The sequence below is a fragment of the Neofelis nebulosa genome, chromosome 6 (genome assembly GCF_028018385.1).
Source record: "Neofelis nebulosa isolate mNeoNeb1 chromosome 6, mNeoNeb1.pri, whole genome shotgun sequence".
Lineage (NCBI taxonomy): Eukaryota > Metazoa > Chordata > Mammalia > Carnivora > Felidae > Neofelis > Neofelis nebulosa.
In genome coordinates, this window is record NC_080787.1 from 38,075,936 (window position 1) to 38,094,475 (window position 18,540).

The following is an 18,540-nucleotide window of genomic DNA, read 5'->3' on the forward strand; positions in this document are numbered from 1 at the left end:
TAAGACCCGAGCTGAGCTCAAGAGTCAGATGGTTAACCAACTGAGCCGCTCAGGCACCCCTAATACTTAGATCATCTAAAACAGCAGAATCATTGTAAATCAATCAGTCACTCAGCTAATCAATCAGCCAGTTTATTTATTTTTGAGAGAGAGAGACAGACAGAGGGTGAGCAGGGAAGGGACACAGAAAGAGGGGGACACAGAATCTGAAGCAGGCTCCAGGCTCTGAGCTGTCAGCACAGAGCCCGACACAGGGCTCTAACTCATGAACCAGGAGATCATGACCTGAGCTGAAGTCAGATGCTTAACCACCTGAGCCACCCAGGCACCCCAAAACTAATTTAGTTTTAAATTGCTTTTTGCTGCTTATATTTTAGTGTGGGCTGAAAGCAAAATGTATGAAGGTTTTCCATGTGTGCGCTATAGTTGGATAGCTGAGATTTGACTATAGTAACAAATATAACTTTAGTGTATGCAAGGCTAAAATGTGTGCTTAGAAAGAATTTCACATGTTTGATTCCCACAACTATGAGCCTCACTTTCCCTAAGGTAATTAAGACCAACTAAGTGTAAGTGACTTTTCCAAGGTCGCAGTAGTGTGGGCAGAGCTGGGGCTATAAACCACCGGGTCTTCTGATTTCTACTTCCGTGTTCTGTACACTCTATTACCACCACAATTCCTACTGACAGCTATTGAATTCTGTTTGGGAGCCAGGAACAAGACCATTGGTTTGGAAGGAACATCACATTGCTATTTTTATGAGAGTCCCTGGATGTTAGGCAGGTGCACACAGTGTGCTCTCTCCAATTAGAGCCCCCAAAGGGGAGAGCAGAGCATGTCACTGGGACAATTTGTTTCTTCATCCGGTCCAGTCTCTCCTTCTCTCCATATGCCACTTGGCAGAAGACAAGCCACTGCAGGCAGAGTCATCAAAGCTCATTAGCATGGAAAAAAAAAATACAGAGGACCTCGAATGACAAGGCTCTAAAACTGAAAGAAAATCAAGGAAGGAGCTAGAGGAATAGGAATTAAAGCCAGTGGGGGAAACAGTATAAGCATTTCAACATGAACCTGGATTTGACTTAAGGCATCATTAAAGTGAGGAATGTAAGAGTCATTGTGAAAGCACACTCCCTTGACAACAAAGGGAGTATTTGTGGTTGCTAATAAAAAGGGAGAAAATGAGGAAAGAGATGAGGTTTTCTGTAAAAGAGGTAGAGTTCAAAGATTTTTTTTTTAATTTTTTTTTCGACGTTTTTAATTTATTTTTGGACAGAGAGAGACAGAGCATGAACGGGGGAGGGGCAGAGAGAGAGGGAGACACAGAATCGGAAACAGGCTCCAGGCTCCGAGCCATCAGCCCAGAGCCTGACGCGGGGCTCGAACTCACGGACCGCGAGATCGTGACCTGGCTGAAGTCGGACGCTTAACCGACTGCGCCACCCAGGCGCCCCCAAAGATTTTTTTAAAACTAAAAACCCCCACCCATATAGTGTTTTCTATTTGGTAGGTGCCTTACAAATACTCTTTAAATCCTCACAATCCCCTTATCAAGTAGCCGTAAGCATCATCCTCATTTTTACAGATGAGGAAACTGAGGCAAAGTAGGGTTGGAGAGCTTACCTAATGTCACACAGTTGGGAAGCAGCAGAATTGGGATTCAAAACCAGGCAATCTGGCCTCTGAGTCTTGCTCTTAACCACGGAGCTGTGCTACCTTTCACGTTAAAATCCAGAAGTGGATATAACTGTACATTTTAGAAGTAGGGAGTAAGAACTGTGACAAAAGCCCATGGGAGGCAGAATTGATCAGATTTAAGTGTCTAAGGATAGGGCAGGTGGAGGGGAGTTAGGCTGAAATTTCTTTGATTGAAACTTTTAAAAAAATTTTTTATTTAAAAAAATTTTTTTAATGTTTATTTATTTATTGTGTGTGTGTGAGAGAGAGAGAGAGAGAAAGAGAGAGCGAGCAAGAGAGCAAGCCAGCTGCACTGTCAGCACAGAGCTCAATGGGGAGCTTGAACTCAAACTCTGAGATCATGACCTGAGCCGAAAGCAAGACCTCAACTGACTGAGCCACCCATGCCTCTTTGGTCATACATTTTTGTGATGAAGTATAAGTCAGGAAAAGACTCTTATTTTGTAGAGACAAAGCCAATGTGCCCCCAAACTCCTTCTTTGACATATGACCTCTGACCCATCAGGAGCAAAGAACATGAGAGTAGTGATGTAGGACTAGGGAGGGTCTCCGAGACTACAACTTGCAAAAGGCAGGATATGGACAAAGGAGAAGGCCTCAATAAGGAAGGTCTACAATTGGGCTGCATGGAGGCCTTTCTTTTTTGTCACCCAACACATGCCAATAGTAGTGATAAATCAAGGGATGAGAGGGACTGAAAATCCCAAGTATGAGTGAGAACAACTTGAATAATTAGGGCTAATATTATGATATAGGTCACAAAGGGTCCTTAACCTGAGGTCTATGGACCCACAAGGGGTCTATGGATAGAATTTGTAGAGGTTTACGAACTTAGGAAAAATTGTATCTTTGTTTTCATTACCTCCTAACTGAAATTTAGCATTTCCTTCAATTATGAACATTGACAGCAAACCACTATAGTATCAGCAGAACCGGACTTTGTCACTAATAGAAATCACAATATTTTCATATTACATTAAAATTGCTGCAGAGATCATAAAACATCATTTATTTCATCACTACTTTGAAATCATGGCAGTTATTAGATCCACATTATTAAATAACATAATAGTGGTATTTTTTCTATTCTGAGAACTGTATTTCAACTGGTTTCCTTTATAATCCTATGTATTTTATGCATTAAAAAATATTCTGGGGGTGCCTGGGTGGCTCAGTCTGTTGAGCGTTCAACTTTGGCTCAGGTCATGATCTCGCTGTTTGTGAGTTCGAGCCCTGAATCGGGCTCTGTGGTGACAGCTCAGAGCCTGGAGCTTGCTTCAGATTCTGTGTCTCTCCATCTCTCGGCCCCTCCCCTGCTCATGTTCTGTGTCTCTCTGTCTCTCAATAATGAATAAACGTTAAAAAAAAAATTCTGGCCAAGATCATTCAGTGGGGGAAAGAACTGTCGTCTCTTCAACAAAGGTGTTGGGAAAACAGAATATCCACATGGAAAGAATGAAGTCGGGCCCTTACTTTATACCATATACAAAATTAACTCAAAATGGAAAACAATCTAAATTTAAGAGCTAAAACTATAAAACTATTAGAAGAAAAGATAGAGGAAGATCTTCATAATCTTGGATTTCACAATAGTTTCTTAACTATGACACAAAAATCACAGGCAACAAAACCAAAAAAATAGATAAATCAGATTTCATTAAAATTAAAAACTGTTGTGCACCAAAACACACTATCAATCCACAGAAAGACAATCCACAAAATGGGAGAAAACATTTGCAAAATATATATCTGCTAAGGGTTTAATATCCAAGATATATAGAGAACTACTACAACTCAACAACAAAAAGGCAATCTAATTTTAAAAAGAGCAAAAGAAATAAATAGACATTTCCTCAAAGAAGATATACAAATGACCAATAAGCACATGAAGAGATGCTCAACACATTTAGTTATCAGGAAAATTCAAAAAACAAAACAAAACCCCACAATGAGATACCGCTTCATGTCTAGTAGGATGACTGTATTTTTAAAAAATGGAAAATAACACAAGTTGAAAAGGACACAGAGCGATTGGAACACTTGTACATTGCCAGTGTGAATGTACAATGGTGTACTACTGTGAAAAAGTTTGGTAGTTTCTCAAAAAATTAAACATAGAGTCACCATATGATCCAACAATTCTACTCTCAGGTATACACCTTAAAGAATTGGCAAAGAATTGGCAACAAGTTCTCAAACAGATACTCCTATGCCAATATTCACAGCAGCATTATTCACAATAGCCCCAAAGTGGAAACAACCCAAGTGTCCATCAACAGATGAATAGATAAACAAAATGTGATATATACACACAATGGGATATCATCAGCCATAAAATGAAATGAAGTACTGATCAGGTTACAGCATAGATAAACTTTGAAAACATTATGTTAAGTGAAACAAACCAGACATGAAAGACAAAAATTGTGTGATTACACTTAAATGAAATATCAAGGGGGCCTGTGTGGCTCAGTCTGTTAAGCAACTGACTCTTGATTTCAGCTCAGGTCATGATCTCACAGTTTGTGAGTTCGAGCCCACATCAGGCTCTGCGCTGACAGTGCAGAGCCTCCTTGGGAGTCTCTCTCTCTCTTTCCCTGTCTCTGCCCCTCCCCTGATGGTGTTCTCTCTCTCGCTGTCTCAAAATAAACTTAAATAAGAAAAGGAAATATCTAGAAGAGGCACAGCGATGGAACATAGAGGAGAGGTTACCAAGGGGTAGGGTGAGGGGGAAATGGGGAATTATTGCTTAATGGGTGCAAAGTTTCTGTTTGGGATGATGAAAAAGTTTTGAAAACAGTGGTGATGGTTGCACAACATCATGATTTGTACATTTCAAATGGGTTAAAACGGCCAATTTTACGTGATACATGTTTTACCACAATTTTTAAAAGTAAAAAAAAAATTATTCTGAAAAGATGTTCATAAGCTTTACTAGATTGCTAAAAGGCTCGCAGCACAAAAACAGGTTAAGAGCCCCTCAACTTCGGACCTACACAATCACACTGGGTATCAGGGGGGTAAGTCCTATGTTGTATGACTACAAGGACTTGGTGGGCACCACTGGCTATGAGGTTAGAAGGATCCCATTCTGCTACCATTAATTAGTCCATCCCAGTTGCTTCTTGTTAGGAAACTGGTAATAGTGGTTAACCGAACAATGTATTTATTAAATATCATCCCTAGATGTTGTGGGGGGGCATCCAAGGTCTTTATGCCCAAGAAATTTATAATCAAGAGGGTGCTACAAGACAAACCACAAACAAGTGACTGAAGAAAAATTGCACAGTAAACTAAGGGTCCTGATGACAGGAGTTCAGAGGAAGAAGACAGAAGTCATCACCAGAGGAATAGAGTTTTGGTGCTGACAGCTTGGAGGCAGTTGAATGACCCCACACACCCACCGGCACTGGATGTGGTGTCTGAAGGTAGTGATGTCAATATCCAAGTTCCCAGAGGAAATGCTCTTCCTTCTGTGGTCTTGTTGAAAGGTCTCTTCATTGTACACATCTCGCTGGACGTCATAGGCAAAAGAATTTTGCTTACGTTTAGAGCCAAAACCCTGGAAGTCTTTCTCTGGTTGCATCATTTCTGGTTGAGTGGAAAGAGATAAAAAAAAAAAAATTTAAAAATCTAGATTTTCAGTACACTTTTATGGAAATAAAATTTCCATATAATGATATTTTACATTTGCATAACAATGTTGTTTTGCAAAACTTTCTCTTATACAATTTTATACTCAAAACCACCCTATAAAAAAAATTCAAGGCATATATTAATCTCATTTTCCGGGGTGCCTGGGTGGCGCAGTCGGTTAAGCGTCCGACTTCAGCCAGGTCACGATCTCGCGGTCCGTGAGTTCGAGCCCCGCGTCAGGCTCTGGGCTGATGGCTCGGAGCCTGGAGCCTGTTTCCGATTCTGTGTCTCCCTCTCTCTTTGCCCCTCCCCCATTCATGCTCTGTCTCTCTCTGTCCCAAAAATAAATAAAAAACGTTGAAAAAAAAAATTAATCTCATTTTCCAAATGGAGAAACACAGAAGGTTAAACAGCCTTGGTTGTCTAATAATTAGAATTGGGGCTAAAGCCCAAGTGTCTTGCTGGGAAGCCTAGTTTTCTTTACATTCAATTATGTTGCTATGTTGTGGGGAAGTGATTAAGAGGTAAAAGTCAGTATCACCTCCAATTCTCACCAAAAATACTAAAGATTAACTGGTCAATACAACATCTTCCCTTTATCCTTTCCTTTTCTTCATAGCACTTGTCAGGACCTGATTCAATGTTTGTCCATTCGTCTAAACCCAAGAGGCAGGACTTTTTTCATGGTTGTGTCCACAGGTGCCAGAATAGTGCCTGATACTTAAGATTGCTATTTCTTAAATGATTGTCAAGTACCCAGTTAGTGGCACCACAGTGTAGCAGAAAAAACACTGCACAGGGTATCAGGAGACTGGGGTTCCAGCCTTGGCTGTTTTTCTAACTAATGGTATGATTGGGCTTAAGTTTCTCAGAAACTGAGTTTCAGTTTCCTTCAGTTTCATGCATAAAATAACATGGTTGGAACACACAGTCTCAAAGGGTCACAGTAAACTTTAAAAATCTATATCATCCTGGGGCACCTGGGTGGCCTAGTGGGTTAAGTATGTGCCTTTGGCTCTTGGGACATGATCTTACAATTCATGAGTTTGAGCCTGGCATTGGGCTCTCTGCTGTCTGTGCAGAGCCAACTTCAGATCCTCTGTCCCCCTCTCTCTCTGCCCGCCCCCCACCCCTTTCTCTCAAAAATAAATAATAAAAACTTAAAAACCAAATCTATATCATCCTGCTCTTTTAAGAAAATGAGGAGGGACCCCTGATTGGCTCAGTCAGTTAAGCGTCTGACTCTTGATTTTTGGCTCAGACTATGATCTCACGGTTCATGAGTTCAAGCCCCGTGTCCATCTCTGTGCTGACAGTCTGGAACCTGCTTGGGGTTCTCTATCTCCCTCTCTCTCTGCCCCTCCTGTGCTTGCACTCTCTCCCTCTCTCTCCCTCTCCTTCCCTCTCTCTCCTTCCGTCTCTCTCTTTCAAAAACAAATATAAAAAAAAAAAAAGAAAATGAGAAGGAGGAGTTACTGAGGATAGCTATAGATTCATTTGTGGAAGAAAGTACAGTCTTGTTTAAGTTTTTATTTATTTATTTTGAGAGAGAGAGAGAGACAGACAAATCGAGAGAAGAGAGAGAGAGAGAGAGAGAGAGAGAGAATTCCAAGCAGGCTCCCCACTGTCAGTGCAAAACTTGACATGGGGCTTGAACCCATGATCCATGAGATCATGACCTGAGCTGAAATCAACAGTCAGATGCTCAACTGACTGAGTCACACAGGTGCCCCAGTCATTCTTGATCATCTATGTTTTTGAATAATAAAAAAAGCATAAACTCTAAATTGCTTCCCACATAAATATGGAAAAGTGTGTATACACACACACACACACACACACACATATATCACATAGCTATAAGATACTCCAAATATGTAGATTACCCAAGTAGTTCTTTTATAGGTGAAGCTGAAAACAAGTTTAATGTGTCGGCAATGTTGTTTTCCTTCAGAATGCTCATTTATCATCATCATCATCATCACCAATATTTATAGAGCACTTACTATATACCAAGCATTGCACTCAATTTTTTCACGAGTTATTTCATGTAATTTCCACAACAATCCTAATATTGCTGTTATCCCCATTTTATAGGTGATAAAACCGAGATTTTTGAAAAGTGAACTGATTGGGCCATAGTCCAATATTGTATTTTTACTTTCAAAGCACTGGGTAGCAGTTGTGTGTTGTATAGCCAGTCCTGTGAATTAAAGATCACAATTCAATAAAGTGAGAATGTGGTTGGGGAATATAAAAGAGGATGGAAGAGGTATTTTACAATGTATCACTTAAGAGAATTAGTAATTTGTAGGAATGCAAGCTGGTGTAGCCACTCTGGAAAACAGTATGGAGGTTCCTCAAAAAACTAAAAATAGAACTACCCTACGACCCGGCAATTGCACTACTAGGCATTTATCCAAGGGATACAGGTGTGCTGTTTCGAAGGGACACATGCACCCTTATGTTTATAGCAGCACTATCAGCAATAGCCCAAGCATGGAAAGAGCCCAAATGTCCATCAATGGATGAATGGATAAAGAAAATGTGGTATATATATACAATGGAGTATTATTCGGCAATCAAAAAGAATGAAATCTTTCCATTTGCAACTACGTGGATGGAACTGGAGGGTATTATGCTAAGTGAAATTAGTCAGAGAAAGACACAAACCATATTAATTCACTCATATGAAGACTTTAAGAGACAAAACAGATAACATAGGGGAAGGGAAACAAAAATAATATAAAAACAGGGAGGGGGACAAAACATAATAGATTCTTAAATATGGAGAACAAACAGAGGGTTACTGGAGGGGTTGTGGCAGGGGGGATGGGCTAAATGGGTAAGGGGCACTAAGGAATCTACTCCTGAAATCATTGTTGCGCTAGATGCTAACTAGTTTGGATGTAAATTTTAAAAAAATTAAAAATTAAAAAACAAAAGAGAATTAGTAATTTGTGTCTTTTACAGAAAGAAACAGAACTGTACGTTAAAACAAGCAATATTTTTCCCTTTCTTTCCCCCACCTGTAGGAATATTCATTCAGTCTTCCTTACTTTTCCCATGTAATATTTTTTTTAATGTTTAGTTTTGAGAAAGAGAAAAAAAAAAGTGTGAATGGGGGAGGGGACGAAGGGGTGGGGACAGAGGATCTGAAGCAGGCTCTTTGCTGACAGTAGAGAGACCAGTGCAGGGCTCGAAGCTACAAACTGTGAGGTCATGACCTGAGATGAAGTCAGACACTTAACAAGCTGAGCCACCCAGGCGCCCCTTCCTATGTAATCTTACAACAAGCTTCCTTTACTGGAATGTATCTGTTCCTGGCAAATGAGAGAGCCCAGTAACCTGCTGAGTATAATGAGATGATAAAAACTGCCATCCTGGGTTGGGTCCAGGGTCTTGAATCCAGCATTTTGTTCCTGAAAATGGCACTAAGGTGGGGTTGGCATGAAGCAGGCAATATATGCCCATCGAGGTACTGGGTGGGGGGTAGGGTGGGGGGACATTGGAGCTGACAGAGGCACCAAAGGCTACTCATTTCCAGCTGGCATGGGTCACGTGGGGCCCAGCATGACCAGATCAGATCTTTTTCTTCCTTTCTTTATTTAAAAAAATTTTTTTTAAAATTTTTTAACGTTTATTTATTTTTGAGACAGAGAGAGACAGAGCATGAATGGGGGAGGGTCAGAGAGAGGGAGACACAGAATCTGAAACAGGCTCCAGGCTCTGAGCTGTCAGCACAGAGCCCAATACGGGGCTCAAACTCACGGACCGCGAGATCATGACCTGAGCCAAAGTCGGCTGTGTAACCGACTAAGCCACCCAGGCGCCCCTAAAAAAATTTTTTATGTTTATTTATTTTTGAAGGAGAGAGAGACTGAGCAGAGGGAGGGGCAGAGAGAGGGAGACACCGAATCTGAAGCAGACTCCAGGCTGTCAGCACAGAGCCCAACTCGGGGCTGGAACTCAGGAACTGTGAGATCATGACCTGAACCGAAGTCAGATGCTTAACCGACTGAGTCATCCAGGTACCCACAGATTGGATCTTTTTCAAGAGAAGCCATAATTTTTTATCTCAGATTTTTATCTGAGGTCTTCTGACTTGGAAGTGTTGTCCATCACTTTACATATCCCATTGAACAAAATACCTCTGCAGGCCAGAAATCAGCCAATGGACCATCAGAGTGTGACCTTTGCACCAAGAGCTTTTCCCCCCAAGAATTTCTCTCTCTTTCCACGCTAAAGTATATACATTTTCTGTTGTCACACCCTTTGGAGGTATTGTATCCCACTAGTTCACTTACAGAAAGTAAAATTTCATTTTATTGTCTTCAATCTACATCACTGATATTTTGAGAGGTAGCCCCCATCTACCAGACTAAGTTTGGATAGGTCTGTCTGCTTTTATTTTCACAATTTTATAAATTTCTACCATATGTACTCTTGGCCTTCCTTTATTTAAAACATTTTTTAATGTTCATTTATTTTTGAGAGAGAGAGAGAGAGAGAGAGAGAGAGAGAGAGAACAAGCAGGGGAGGGGCAGAGAGTGAGAGGGAGACACAGAATCTGAAGCAGGCTCTAGGCCGTCAGCATGGAGCCTGATGCAGGGCTTGAACTCACGAACCATGAGATCATGACCTGAGCTGAAGTCGTACACTTAACCGACTGAGCCACCCAGGTGTCTCTCTTGGCCTTCATTTGTGACTTAAGAATTCACCTACTATTTCATCTGTGGTCAATTAATTTAGTATCCCACAAACATTTGCTGAATGCTAGGTGCTCTGGGGATACAAAAGAACAAAGACTCTGTAGTTTAGTAGAATAAAAATCCCAAAATATAGTGCTATAAGAGTTTAGAAGTGGGAAAGACAGGTATTAACATTTATTGCTGCCCTGCTATTTGGCAGGTTCTTCACACACATCCTCTCAAGAGAGGTACTATTTTCCTGATACTGATTGTACCCATTTTACTGATGAGTTTAGTTTGAGTTTCTCAGAGTCAAATAGCAGAACCAGAACCTGAACTCCATCTTTCTGGCTCCAAAAAATGCTACATCCAAATACCATGTGACCTACAGAGTGGGGTTAATAATTCCAACCTAGGGGGATGAGAAAGGTCTCCTAGGGGAGGGGGGGTATGATTTGAGCTCTGCACTGTCTAAACTGGGGGCAGGGAGAAGAATCAGGTATTTCAGGAAGAAAATAAGATAAAATTACAGAGATAATATAAAGCAAGTAATTTAGTAGATGGAGTAAAGTCAGTGTCAAGCCCAAAAAGGTAGGTTGAGGCCTATTCCTGGAGGGCCTAAAATGCTGGGTTGAACCTGGATTTTTTAGCTACTTAGTATTTGAAACAGCATTTTTCCCAGAATTAGAACAATCTTAATATTTGTATGGAACCACAAAAGACACCAAATAGACAAAGCAATCTTGAATAAGAAAAACAAAACCAGAGGTATAACAATTCCAGGCTTCAAGTTATATTACAAAGTGATAGTAATCAAAACTGTATGGTACCGGCACAAAAACAGACACAAAGGTCAATACACTAGAATAGAAAACCCAGAAATAAACCCCCAATTATACGGTCAATTAATCTTTGACAAAGGAGGAATAAATACACAGTGAGAAAAAGTCTTTTCCACAAATGGTGTCAGGAAAACTGGACAGCAACATGCAAAAGAATGAAACTGGACGCTTTCTTACACCATACACAAAAATAAACTCAAGGGGTGCCTGGGTGGCTCTCGGTTAAGCATCTGACTCTTGATTTCAATTCAGGTCATGATCTCACAGTTCGTGTGTTGGAGCCCCACATAGGGCTCTGTGCTGACAGCGCAGAGGCTGCTTGGGATTCTCTCTCTCTTTCTCTCTCTGCCCCTCCCCACTCACACACATGCTCTCTCACTCTCTCTTTCCCTCAAAATAAATAAATAAACATTTTTTTTTAAAAACCCTCAAAATGAATTAAAGACCTAAATGCAAGACTTGAAGCTATAAAAATCCTTGAAGAGAACACAGGCAGTAATTTCTCTGACATTGACTGTAGCAACATTTTTCTAGCTATGCCTCCTGAGGCAAAGGAAATAAAAGCAAAAACAATTATTGGGACTACATCAAAATAAAGTTTCTGGACAGTGAAGGAAACAATCAACAAAACTAAAAGGCAACCTACAGAATGGGAGAAGATAGTTGCAAATCACATATCTGAAAAAAGATTAGTATCTGAAATATATAAAGAAGGGATACAACTCAATACCCCAAAGATAAGTAATACAATTAAAAATGGTCAGAAAACATGAACAGACATTTCTCCAAAGAAAATATCCAGATGACCCACAGACACATGAAAAGATCTTTGTCATCACTTAATATCAGGGAAATGCAAATCAAAACACAATGAAATATCACTCATACCTGTCAGAATGGCCAAAATCAAAAACATAAGAAATAGCAAATGCTGGCAAGGATGTGGAGAAAAAGGGATGTTGGTGGGAATGCAAACTGGTGCAGCCACTATGGAAACAGTATGGAGGTTCCTTAAAACATTAAAAATAGAACCACTATTGCATTACTGGGCATTTCCCCAAAATACAAAAACACTAATTCAAAGGGATATATGCACCCCACTGTTTATTGCAGCATTATTTGCAATAGTCAAACTACTGAAGCAGCCCAAGTATCCATCAATAGGTGAATGAGTGAATGAAGATGTGGTGTGTGTGTGTGTGTGTGTGTGTGTGTGTATGCAGCCATGAAATATATATGTGGTGTGTGTGTGTGTGTATATATATATATATATATATATATATATATATATATATATATATTCAGCCATGAAAAATAATTAAATCTTGCTATTTGCAACAACATGGATGGAGCTAGAGAGTATAATGCTAAGCCAAATAAGTCAGTCAGAGAAAGACATATGATCTCACTCATATGTGGAAGTTAGGAAACAAATGAGCAAAGGAAAAAGAGAGAGAGAAACCAAGAAACAGATTTTTAACTGTAGAGAAAAAACTGATGGTTACTAGAGGGGAGGGGGTCGTGGGGATGCGTGAAACTGGTGATAGGGATCAAAGAGTACACTTATCATGACAAAAAAGAAAGTGAGCAGGACTAGTAATATGCACAGAGAAGTGCTTTTTGGCAAGACAAAGTGTCAGTGGTATGGTCTAGAGCTATGCTATCCAGCATGGTAGCCACTGGCTACCTGTGGCTATTTAAATTTAACTTAGTTAAAATAAAATGAAATGAAAGCTTCAGTTTTTCAGTTGCACTAGCTACAGTTCAAGTGCTCAGCAACCCCATGGGGCAGAGGCTACCATACTGAATATGAATAGTGCGGGTATAAAACATTTCCATCACCACAGAAAGTTCTATTGGACAGTGCTGGAAATGAAAGAGACTGAGGCAGAAAGTCCAGTTGGAGACCATTATTATTACTGTAGCTTAGGGGGAAAGTAATAAAGTCATCACTCATGGGAGGGACCACAGGGAGGCTGGTTAGGAGGGACAGGAGGAAAGCTGTCTTTAAAGAACTCATCACATGATAAAGATAAAACACATGATTCCTTATTGTTTTTTTTTTTTTTCAGTCATCTCTAGACTTTGTGCAGCTCCATTATGTCTTTCTTGATTTCATAGGAACCCTATTGGTTGATTTTCATGCATTAGCAGGACACTTCTGATGATAAGAAGCTCCTATTTACAAGTGGCAGATGCAGTTTGGTGTGGAGAAGGTGGTGCATTTCAGAAAAAAGTTATCAAAGTACACTGATGGGAATGACCTTTCAGCTGAGACACAACGCAAAAGGGGGTCTCTGTTGCTGACTCCTGAGGGCATCAGTGTGACGGGTCTTTGCACATGGTGTGATCAATAACATGCTAAGTTCCACCCATAATCTTGAAGCTAAGTGTCTGCTTAGAAAACAATTCCCTGATGCTTCTTGACATCAGACAAAATATTTAGGTGGGTGGACTATGGGTCTGAAGTTCCTAGGGTTTCATTTTCTTTTTCTACAAACGTGATTCTGGGCATCTGGCTTCACTACCAACAAATTATTTTCATCTGTGTAGCCCACACTTGGTGCCCACACAAATAGCATCAGCATAATCTGGGAACATGTTAGAAATGCAAATTCTCAGGTCCCACCTAGCAAGACCTAATTAATCAGAAACTCTGCGGATGGGCCAGCAGTTGGTTTAAGAAACCTCCAGGTGATTCTGCTACACAATAAAGTGTGAGGACTGCTGTAAATGTAGCCAATTATTTATTTATCATTTATTTGGTTAGTCTTCCCATGCTCAATTTGGGGGCATTGTTAAAAACAGGCACTTTTACTGTCTCTCTCTCCTTCAAAAATAAATAAGCTCAAAAAAAATGTTAAAAACGGGGCACCTGGGTGGCTCAGTCGATAAAGCGTCCCACTTTGGCTCAGGTCATGATTTCACAGTTCATGAGTTCAAGCCCCACATCGGGCTCTGGGCTGACCGCTCAGAGCCTGGAGCCTGCTTCAAGTTCTGTGTCTCCCTCTCTCACTGCCCCTCCCCCGCTCATGCTCTCTCTCTCTCTCTCTCTCTCTCTCTCTCTCTCTCTCTCTCTCTCTCCCCCTTCAAAAACAAATAAACATTTTTAAAAATGTTTTTTAAAAAACAGGCACTTTTGGGATACCTGAGTGGTTCAGTCGGTTGAATGTCCGACTTTCGCTCAGGTTATGATCTCACAGTTCACAAGTTTGGGTCCCACATGGGGCTAGCTGCTGTCAGTACAGAGTCTGCTTTGGATGCTCTGCCCCTCTCTCTGCTCCTGCCCGCTTGCACTCTCTCTGTCTCAAAAAATAAACATTAAAAAATAAAAAAGGCACATTTGACCTAGCCCCTGCATTCCCCAAACTACCCCTGTCTATCAACCATCTGTTGATTCATTTACATAATATGTTGAAAGTATTTTAAAGGCCAATAATAAAAAACTTAAATGCAACCCAAATTTCTGACTATTAACCTGATTGATAGATGTGAAATCCTGAACCTTAGTTTAGTTGCAAGAATATCTTTCACCTCGTACTGTCATCTTTCCTATATTCTCTATAATCATGGTAAGGTAATATCCACTTCCAAAATTTCAAATAAGCATTTGTAATTTCATCAGAAACAACAGCCCTTTGCCCGTTACTACCTCCATTTTTATAGGGAATGTATTTGGGATATAGCAAAGGCACAAGCGGGGTGCACTGCTTTTAGTATCCTTCAGTTATGCTGTCTGGTGGCTGCGGATGAAGAGCCTTGAGGACTGGGTCGACAGCCATCAAAAGCATACACAACTACCTTCGATGCGACCAGTGGGGTGTGTTGGAGAGAAACTCATTGTCAGGGTGAGGATGAGAAGGCTTCACAGGGGGGCACTGATACATCAATAGGAGTTGAGAGAAAGAGAAGGGAGCCATGGCAGGTGGGAGTGGGGGCGCAGTCCGAAAGAATAAAATGAACAGGGCGGTGAGGTCTGAAAGAAGAAGGCGCGCCTGGGCAGTGGGGCCGCAGGAGGAGACAGACGGTGGTAGCGAGAGGATCAGGCTGCAGCTCAGCTCTGGGGCTTCTGGCAACTCGGACCAAAGAGTCTGAAAGGCTCCGATTGCAAATCGCATGCATCGCCCCCTGTCCTTGCGGTTCGGCGGCCTTTCATCAAGCAGAGAAGATACCTCTGAGAGATAAGCTCTCAGGGATACCGTCATTCATTCATGCCACAAACACTGAGCGCCCGCGACGCGCCGGGCCCTGCCGGCCACTGACGCAGCCCCCGCCCCGGGACTTCGGAGGGCAACCGGGGCTGGTGCCCCGCACCCGGAAGCCCGCGCCCGGCTCCACCCTGCAGCCCCCGGCCCCGGGCGGCTCTCTGCCACGGCTCCACCTGGGTCTCCCGGCGGGGACGCGGGGGCGGACGCTGAGGTCCCACGCCGCTGCGGCCTGGCTGGCGGCGCTGTAGACGCGGACGCCGGCCGTTCCCGAGCCGTTGCGGCCGAACCCGAGGGCGTTCCGGCGGGCGGGGCACCAGAGAGGGGGGCGAGGAAGGAGAGCAAGGCAGCTACGGTGCGGAGCCCCGAGCAGGGGCTCCTGGGGCCAGGGAAGCCCTTTAATCTGTGCCACCCAGGCCTCCACTTGCTTTGGGGTTTGACTGCTCTTGATTGGGGGCCCTCTTGATGCCAGCCCTCGTGCCCAGCACGCCGCACACAGTAATTCACTTAAATCACGCGACGACCTTGTCAGGTCGTAAGACACACAATGAAAACTGAGGCTATAAGGTCACCCAGGTCTCCAACCCTAGCTCTCTGCCATCATTAGCCTGGCTCCTCCCACGGAAGGACACTCTCCAGCCCAGGTCTCTTGCTCTGCTCCCTGCCCTTTAACCCTCTGAAGTTTACTCAGTCCCTGTCACTATCTCTAACTATGCCTTGTATTCCTGCTTGGCCCCTTTGCAGTTTTAGACTTGACTCGATTACTGTGTTAGTGTGTAACGCATCATTCACTGGACCTATTCCTTTTTGTAAACTGTCACCCCCATAAGGGCGGGGAATTTCATCTCGTTCATTAACTGCTGTATTATCCGTGCCTAAACAATGTGGTAGATGCAGTAAGTGCTCAATAAATTTGTGTTGAACGATTGGATGATTGCCCTGCTGTTACTGTAAACTCCATGTAGGCAGCATGTTTGCGGATCCCCATTAATCGGAAGTGCCCCGCACCTAGGAGGCATTCAGTACAGATTTGTTGAAGGAGTGAGTGAATGGATTGCCTCCTGAATCTTTACCCTTTCAGTCACTCTCACCTCACCATCCCAATTTGTTGGATAATTATATGAATTCCGTAGGATTCCATCGTCCATTCATCTCCTTGATTTTCCACTCCCACTTGCCATTTTTTTTTTAGTGACATTTTTGCTCTCATTTCCTCCTTCAGCCTTCATTCTTTCTCGGAGAGCTCCCTAACCTGCAAGTTGTCTTGGGACATTTTCAAGCAGCATGTCCTCCTAGGCAAGAGAATCCAGGCTTAACCACACTGATTCCCCCCCCCCCCCCCAAGAAAGGCTTTCCACAAATCATCCACGACTCTGGTTTTTGTTTTTGTTTTCTTTGAGGAGAACTAAGGATCCTGCACCACCTCCTAAGGGAGATCATGCTCATTATTCATAATTTGTTCAATAAATATTTATGAGGTACCTGTTATGTTCTAGGCACTGTGCTAGATGCTGTGACAAGCATAAGCAAAATCTGAGCACTCCAAGGGAAGCATAACACCAAAGAGAATAATCATGGGAAGTGTTGAGAAGTGTCCTGGATTGGATCTAGTTATTTCTAAGAGAGATTGGAACAAACTTTAACAAAGGAATAGGATGGTAACAGTGGGGGGTAGGTATGGGGTTATAATACCTTGCCCATTTACACTTTATTATCTTGTTCAGCTTTACAAATGACCCCGTTAGATGGGAATGTAAGGCAGGAATTTTTTTTTTTTTTTTTTGCAGAAACTGGAACTAGGGTCAAGAAAGGTCAATTGACTTGCCTAATGCGACACTTCCATAAAACAGTGTAATCTCTGCCTTGTTACTCCTTAATCTGAGAGGAGTGAATCAAATGCTTAAAATCATCTTCGCTGGAAGCTCTTCAGAGCAGGGCTCGGTTTCAAATCCTCAGAGTAATGATTTCAGAAATCCTTCTCAAAGGGAGATACCGGAGACTTTTCCTGAATCAGAACTGCCTGGGGCATATTGTAAAGATGCGCATTCTTGGCGCCTTCACCGACCCTATACTCTTAGACTCCCTGTGCGTCCTGGGACTCTGCATTTTTAAGCACCCGAAATGATTCTTCTGCACATAAAAGTTTAAGAACCACTAAGAGAGTGGAAAAACCTCAGCCTTCATGCAGGGCTAATATTTGCTTTGGGGACAGTTTTCGTCATAATTCCGAAGAATAAGCCATATGTCCTTGAACGGATGGAATACAACGGCTTTCTGGCCAGAACCTACCTTTTTAAATGTATTTCTTGGAAATTAAGGGTTCCACTGAGCAGATGCTCGGCTGTTGGTGACTACCCGCAGTTCAAAGATCTTTCGGTTCTTTTGCCGACACCCTATTAGTCACTGTCGCTCTCCAGCACCGAGCCAGGCATTCGCCCCGGTGACCACGGTGGGGCGCACGCGGCATGTGTTGCCCACTTATCCCTCCTTCCCGGGTCCGCCTTCGCGCCCTTAAGAACAGTCCCTGAGAGTTCCTGCCTCTGGTCGCCAGCTGTTGCTCTTTTCTCGCGAGAAGTACTCCTCCCATCCTCTCCCGTTGTCAACCCCCTCCCGTGGGCGGGTTCCATATTGGGTAAAATCTCGACTCGCTGAGAGTCCCGGGAGCTGTTCTCGCGAGATTACGGCCAGAGGCTCCTGTTCGCTGGCTCTGGAACCGCGACCACTGGAACCTCAGTGGGCGCTGCAGCTGGAGCGGTACTCCCGCGGCGCAGTCTAGAGTCGGCCCGGTGGGGGAGAGGGTGCAGGGGGAGCGTGGTGGTCGCAGCCTCGAGCCCCGGAGCGTGTCCTTGCCCTCAGCCGGGCTCGCTCCCCGTCGCTGAGGCGCTTCCAGCAGCTGCGGCTGACAGGGGCCGCGCGGGCGCGGGACTCGGCGGGGTCGCGTCTGCAGCACCTGCGCCGCCTGCCAGCGCCGGGTCCCCCGCCCGGCCAGGCGGGCGACGAGGGCCGGGGAGCCGGTGCGGGCGCAGGCGGGGCCCCTTAGGGCCACCTCCTAGCCCCGCGGCCGCCGCTGGAAGATGTCTCAGGAGAGGCCCACGTTCTACCGGCAGGAGCTGAACAAGACAATCTGGGAGGTGCCGGAGCGTTACCAGAACCTGTCCCCGGTGGGCTCCGGTGCCTATGGCTCCGTGTGGTGAGTGTCACCCGGCCTGGGGCTGCGGTGGGGCTGGGTGGCCCTCAATGCCCCAGAGCCAGGCCTGCCCCCACAGCTCAGCGATGCACCAAGCGGCAGGAATTTTCCTTGGGGGAGGGCATCGCTGCCCTTCGACCCTTGTCCTGCACTCCTTGTACCCCTTGCACCCCTCACTCTGCACCCCCAGGTAGGTGGTCAGTTGTGTGCAAGATGCAGGTCTTCGGCGGGCGGTGGTGCCGGAGCTCGGCCCTGGCTCGCACCCTGCGCCTGTCTGCTG

At 43.7% G+C, this 18,540-nt stretch overlaps 2 protein-coding genes across 9 annotated transcripts in view; one reads left to right on the plus strand and one right to left on the minus strand.

Annotated features, from left to right (window-relative positions):
* Nucleotides 1-17,681, minus strand: part of SLC26A8 (solute carrier family 26 member 8) — an 86,098-nt gene extending 68,417 nt beyond the window's left edge. Inside the window, exons 1-2 of one of the 3 annotated variants that reach the window (XM_058733703.1) lie at nucleotides 17,363-17,681; nucleotides 5,104-5,290 (exon numbers count right to left, since the gene is read on the minus strand). In XM_058733703.1, the coding sequence (XP_058589686.1) occupies nucleotides 5,104-5,288 (185 nt within the window). In that variant the 5' untranslated portion in view covers nucleotides 5,289-5,290; nucleotides 17,363-17,681. Of the gene's footprint in view, nucleotides 1-5,103; nucleotides 5,291-15,249; nucleotides 15,540-17,362 lie in introns of those variants that run through there. The other 2 variants (XM_058733705.1, XM_058733704.1) reach the window with 2 other exon arrangements.
* Nucleotides 17,682-17,803: 122 nt separating this feature from the next.
* MAPK14 (mitogen-activated protein kinase 14) overlaps nucleotides 17,804-18,540 on the plus strand; it is a 74,776-nt gene continuing 74,039 nt past the window's right edge. For 2 of the 6 annotated variants that reach the window (XR_009262935.1, XR_009262936.1), the window contains exon 1: nucleotides 17,812-18,263. Coding sequence is in view for 4 of the 6 variants with exons in the window: in XM_058733715.1 (XP_058589698.1) it covers nucleotides 18,148-18,263 (116 nt within the window). In the remaining 2 variants the exon portion in view is untranslated. Of the gene's footprint in view, nucleotides 18,264-18,540 lie in introns of all 6 variants that reach the window. The other 4 variants (XM_058733715.1, XM_058733716.1, XM_058733714.1 and 1 more) reach the window with 4 other exon arrangements.